General features: G+C 45.1%; 1 protein-coding gene across 2 annotated transcripts in view; it reads right to left on the minus strand.

Moving 5' to 3' along the window:
• The window catches only part of LOC732714 (histone H2A.1-like), an 81,173-nt gene extending 76,545 nt beyond the window's left edge, over positions 1-4,628 (minus strand). The window contains exons 1-2 of one of the 2 annotated variants that reach the window (NM_001428013.1): positions 4,366-4,620; positions 3,760-4,271 (exon numbers count right to left, since the gene is read on the minus strand). In NM_001428013.1, coding sequence (NP_001414942.1) covers positions 4,008-4,271; positions 4,366-4,542 — 441 coding nt within the window. In that variant the 5' untranslated portion in view covers positions 4,543-4,620 and the 3' untranslated portion in view covers positions 3,760-4,007. Of the gene's footprint in view, positions 1-3,759; positions 4,272-4,365 lie in introns of those variants that run through there. The other variant, XM_044554673.1, reaches the window with a different exon arrangement.
• Positions 4,629-6,000: the final 1,372 nt, after the last annotated feature.

Below are 6,000 nucleotides of genomic sequence, written 5' to 3' on the forward strand. Positions count from 1 at the left end.
GTCGTTATTTTGAATTTGTGAACATTTCATTAAACAAGAATATATATCAAATATGGAACATATTTTAAAAATCCAATTTTATTTCGAAAATCCCAATTTTTTGGGAGAACACAATTTTTTTGAAAAAATGGAACCTTTTCTCAAATCCAATTTTATTTTGAATACCTGTTTTTTGGAAAACATAAACATTTTTTAAAAATTTGGATTGTTTTTGTAATTTTGAACAAATTTGGAATGAATTTTTTTTCCAAGTTTCGAACATTTTTAAGAACAGGAACAAAAGTTCGGAAATCGGAATTATTTTCTAAAAATTGAAAACACAAATCTTAATTCTGTTGTTTAAATGTATTTAAGGAAAAAACTAAAAAATTCTAAAGTTTGCAGGAAAAGGAAAAAAGAAATAGAGAAAGGAACAAAAAACAAAATAGAAATAAGACACAGAAAAAAAGAAAACGGTCTGGCCCAGCTTTGCGCCCTGTGCGAAGGTCAGACTATTTGTCGCCGCGTGCGGTAAATAGGGTTTTCCTAACTGTTTGCGCTGGGAAATAAGTGGGCTCGCTTGGACGGGCCACAACGTGCACGACCCATGTATGAAAATTACGTTTTCTTTTCTAGCAAACGGACGCACACAAATTTAGTAGCACCTCGGATAGGGGAAAAACTTTTCGGCGGTGAACGGATGAAAAAATTGGAGAAACGCACCTTATTTTATTAGTAGGTATAGATATAGATTAAAGCCATGACGAGCTCGGCGTACTTTCGCTATGATGTTGCCTTCGGTGCATCTGAATTTCAAATGCCATCTTGTTTCCCGATTGATGAAGTCCACTCTCCGAACCAACTCCCATCATTGTCTTTTAAGAGCATCTCCAATGGACCCCAAAGACGGGAAGGGAGGGAGGGGAGGGGGTACTGAACGGTTTTTACTAGGCATGATCTCCACAATGATGCAACCTCAACCCCTCTTAATAGCGCGACTTTCCTAATATTTAAATAAACCAAAAAATCAGTCATCGACAAATCAGCACATTTTGAGCGAGGGGGAGGGGTGCACCATCTCGTTCCTTTTCATCAACGCTTTTAGTCCTACTAAACATATCATCACAACAAAATACAATTAGGGTCTATATGCACTCTCAAAACTATTTACTTTCCTTTTTTTAGTTAGATGCACACAACAAAGAAATATATTAAGATAAATACATGTACACATTGATGGGTTTTGTGTACTAATAACAACCACTTGGCTGGTTTCGTGTTTACAAACTCATCTTTTCAGAATCGTTTTCCTCCTGTCCCTGGCGGCTGGAACCCTAGCCGCCGCCAGGAGAGCCCAATCTTTCGGCGCCGTCCTCCAGCGGCTCCCCTCCGCCGGCGACCTCGGTCGTCGGTGGTGGTGGGGGGGGGGGGTCGCCGGATCCACGCGTGTGGATTGTTTTTACTCCCTCGTAGTTTAGGTTTTTAGGCTGTTCATCGTCTTTGCTTCGGCGGCACGATGACAGCGCTGAATAAAGATTCTTCGGATCCTTCCTTGACAAGGCCATGGGTCCTATGGTTGGGGATGGATTTGGAAACCAGTCGGTTCAAGCAAGGATGGCGTGGCGGCGGCGGTATCCTCATGGTGGACCTGTGTCCTCGGGCTCCGCCATTGCGACGATGTTTGCTCCAGCATCGGCGCGGAGCTTGGGAGGTAGTCCAGGAGCGGATGCAGATTGTGGTCTGCATCGACGACATCTGGAAGACGGAACATGTGCTGGGTTCGTGGTTCGTGGATGGCAGGTATGGTTTCCTTCTGCGGCGTCTTAGTCGCGGTGGGGTGCCAGATCTGGAGTTCGATAGCGTGTCCGGGGTGTTGCCCCGGTCTGATTCGTTCAACAATAAGGGCTTCACTTTTGGTGAGCCACCTTGGAGGTCCGCAAAGCTGCATATCAGCGATGAAACCGCGTCGAGCTCGGGTGAGGAGGTGATCCATCATTGTTTTCTTCGGTGCCTATTGTTGTGGTGCCGGAGGCAGGTGGTGGGCGTTGGTGTCAAGCTCAAAGATGTTCTGCTATCTTTTCAGTTTTGTCATGTCGATCCTTACGTGACTTGTACTTAAATCTTTATGATATGAATAAGACATGTATTACCTTGCAATAAAAAAACATTTTTTCAGTGAACAAACATACATCGCTTTGGCGGCTCAGCGTTCTTATAGACATTGCATAGCAGCGTCCGGTTGTGCCTGGGCAAGCTACATCTTGCTTACTGTGAGACAAATCGTTGTGTGCCGACTCATTTAAGAGGATTTCATAACCCTCCGTGGGAGGGCTGGATTAGTTTTAGGAACCTTCTGGTTGGTTTTCTGTCCATTTTTTCTCCTTCTCTATGTTTTTTCTCTACTGGTTTTCATCGGTTTTCTTTCTTTCTTTATATTTTTGTTTTCTTCACTTTTTCCTTTTTTTCAAATATATGTCGACTTTTGGTCGATGTACGCTGAACATTTTCAGTACATAGGTTGAACATTGTTCACATACTCCTTGATTTTTTTTAAATCTGCATTGGATATTTTTTCTGTTTGATCTATTTTTCTCCTTTTCGTTTTTATGTATTTATTTTTCATTTTCAAATAAAATTTTAGATATTTGATCGGATTTTTAATCAAATGTGTCTTGCATTTTTCCTCAATGTATACAAGGTTATATATCATATCAACAATTGTATTTAGATGGCTATGCATATACCAAAGAATTAACCCAAAAGAAAATCTCGAGATAGAATCAAACTTCTAAACTGTTCTCTATCTTTTCTTTTCTTGAACGGGAATCTGTAAACAACTATCTGATCTTCGAATCGAACAAAACTTTCAACGGGGAAAACCAAAGGAAGAAAATGAAATGAGAGAAGCAGAGAAATGATAATACGATGGAGGGCTTGGACTAGGTCGGCCTGCTACGTGTTGGGTGCAGCTGCAGGTCCAATACACATAGATTGAAGGCCCAATGCCCACAAAAATTCATACTAATCAATCTCTAGGCGTCCGCATCGAGACGATGGGGGTAACAGGGGAGTAAGATACAGTCATATAGAAGACATGTCTAAGGTTCAGTTCACAAAAAGGGTGGGCAAACAAAAATATGAGAATAAAATTCACGAAATATTGAAGAAACCATATTAGCAAATATGTCCTCGTGTTTGCTTTTTTTCTTAAATTAGTAAGATGCAAGGTTAGAAGTTGATGTGCATTGGTATGCTTAGCTGTATTCTGATGATAGCATTTGACTTTGAGAGCAGAGTTACAGTTGGGGCAAAATGTAAAAGAGAAAGGGGCAAGAGGGATACTTATTACTCCCTCCGTCCCATAATGTAAGACGTTTTTTGGCACTATGTGAAACCTCTGACTATTTCACCGTTTTACTGAGATCATTACCTGTTATTTTCTCCACAGTGGTAACTTTGTAAAAAAAAACTTTGTTTTCTGAAAAAGGTGTTTTTTATATTGATACATGAAGCGCAGCATCGACTTGATTATTTATCCAGCAATGTTTGCCCTCCTGTGTGGCAAGCATTCTTCTACAGTAGCATCTTGATTTCTCAGTAAGTACCTGTTTCTCAGTCCAAAAGTAATTCTGGTATCTCATTTCCTAATTGTTTCTCATGTCTGTTAGGTACATCTGACTACATGATTTTGTCATTTGCCTTGTCATGTTTGTAACTCAGGAGTATCTAATTTAGTACAGTCATCTGACTATCCAATGTTAATAACAAGAAGCTGACAGTCTCTGAAGCAAAGGATGGATTGCAGCCATGGATACACAAGAGAAGATGATTGAAAGGATTGCATCTTTAGCCATTCCGGACATAAATCAGAGATAAATTACAGCGCCCATCTACCGGCTTGTTCATCGAACTAATGTAACAGCCACTACAGACTTAGGCAATTACACACAGGATCCAACCAACCAAAACTCATCATCCTCTCCCTGATATGGACCTAAGCAATGTCACGACAGTAGTCTATGGGCGGGCTACTCCTTGGCGGCGACCTTCTTCTTGGGGGACTTGGTGGAGGTCTTCTTCTTGGGCGACTTGGCCTCCTTCTCGGCGGCGGCGGGGGACTTCTTGGGGAGCAGCACGGAGTTGATGTTGGGGATCACGCCACCGTGGGCGATGGTGACGCCAGCGAGCAGCCTGCCGAGCTCCTGGTCGTTGCGGACAGCGAGCAGCAGGTGGCGCGGGATGATGCGGGTCTTCTTGTTGTCCTTGGCCGCGTTGCCGGCAAGCTCCAGCACCTGAGATTCAAAAAAGAAATCTGTCAGTTATCCGCCGAGCAGGAGAAGAACAGAGCAGAACAGGTGCTCGTGGACGGGAAAGATCGGCGCATACCTCGGCGGCGAGGTACTCGAGGACGGCGGCGAGGTAGACGGGGGCGCCGGAGCCGACGCGCTGGGCGTAGCGGCCCTTCTTGAGGTAGCGCCCGATGCGGCCGACGGGGAACTGGAGCCCGGCCTTCACGGAGCGGGTCACCGCCTTCTTCCTGTCGCCGCCCTTCCTTCCGGCCATCTTCTTGCTTGCTGCGTCTCCGGCGAGCTGGAAACTACTCGAGATGCGTGGGCGGCGGTGCGCGCTGCTCTGTGTTTGTGGGTTGGTACGCCAGCGAGGGCGCGGCTTTTATTGGGGAGGTGGCTTCGGCGGGACGGCGGCAGGGGGGAGCGATCCGCGTGACGCAGTGTGCCTGCCGTTGGATCTGCGGGGAGTGGGCGGTGGGGATTGGTTTGGGGGTGCGATCCGGGGGAGGGTCTGACCGCCCAATCAGAGCGCAGGGATTCATCACGAAGGGATTTTGCTTTAATTAACACCTGGTTTTCGTTTCGTTTTGGGCACCATTTAGGGTTTTTCTTCACTCTTATCTTGCATCTATTTGGTTTTTCAGATGTAGCCCTTGCTTATATTATGTATGTATATCGTTGTTTTGCTGTTATCTAACGATTGGATTGGATCCATGTACAAAGGCCCCAAATTAGATTTGGTATATATTCCCCAAATTCCAATCCGGTTGTTTGGGATGCACACGAAATAGTTGTCCGAAATGGAGCGAATACATGCATGAAATCGCTCACACGTCTCGAGGCCTCCCACGTTTTTGTGCTCTCCCGCTCCAATTTGGCTAGAAATCATCCTCGTGCAAAGGATAACGATTTATCCCTTCTTTTCCCCACCGACGGCGGCACCCGGGTAACCCCCACTCGCCGGCCCTCCTCCTACTACTACTCCGGGACCTTAATCCCCGACGTCGCGGCTCGTTCTCGTCCTCACATGCCCCCCATCTCCTCCTCATATAGCCTCCACGGCCTCGACCTAGCCGTCTGTCGTGGCTTCTCCTCCAATATTAGAAGTACAAAAATGACGTGATTTTAATGAGAGTAATTATCCTCACAATTTGTGTCCCAAGTAAATTGGCAATGATAGAACGGATCCAAAAAATTAGAAAGAGGAAGAAGAGCTCCAAGAATAACCTTAAGAACAAATCTTGGGAAGCGTGTAAGGATGGGCCTTACTATCCCAAGAACCTCCATCCCCTCCACTAAGGTAAAATATTTCAATTTCACTAGCTTATTCTAGCAAAGTTGTGTCGGGTGCAGGTTTGTGTGAAGGGTATGACCGCGTCCTATCGTACCTCTGTTAATTTTTTTTTCCAATGCCAAGCGACTCGGTACGAGCACAAGCGCTAATGCGATGGGCCGTCTTCTTCTTTGAATGGAGCCAATGCCTTTCACGACATGGTACGACCTAGTTAGACCATCGGTACGAGCACTCATACCATAGGCCATCCTCCCCTCTTACTACAAAACTCTAAAAAAATATATCTTTTTCACTTGTGCTGGAACCCTAGTTAGAGCACCGGTACGAGCCCGACCGCTTCGACTGGAGGTTGTGTTTCTCTCTAGAAATTAATATTGTTTTTGCCGGAACCCAGTACATGCACAGGTACGAGCACCAGCGCTCGACCCGACCTCGTCT

Source organism: Triticum aestivum, chromosome 6B (genome assembly GCF_018294505.1).
Source record: "Triticum aestivum cultivar Chinese Spring chromosome 6B, IWGSC CS RefSeq v2.1, whole genome shotgun sequence".
NCBI classification, from domain to species: domain Eukaryota; kingdom Viridiplantae; phylum Streptophyta; class Magnoliopsida; order Poales; family Poaceae; genus Triticum; species Triticum aestivum.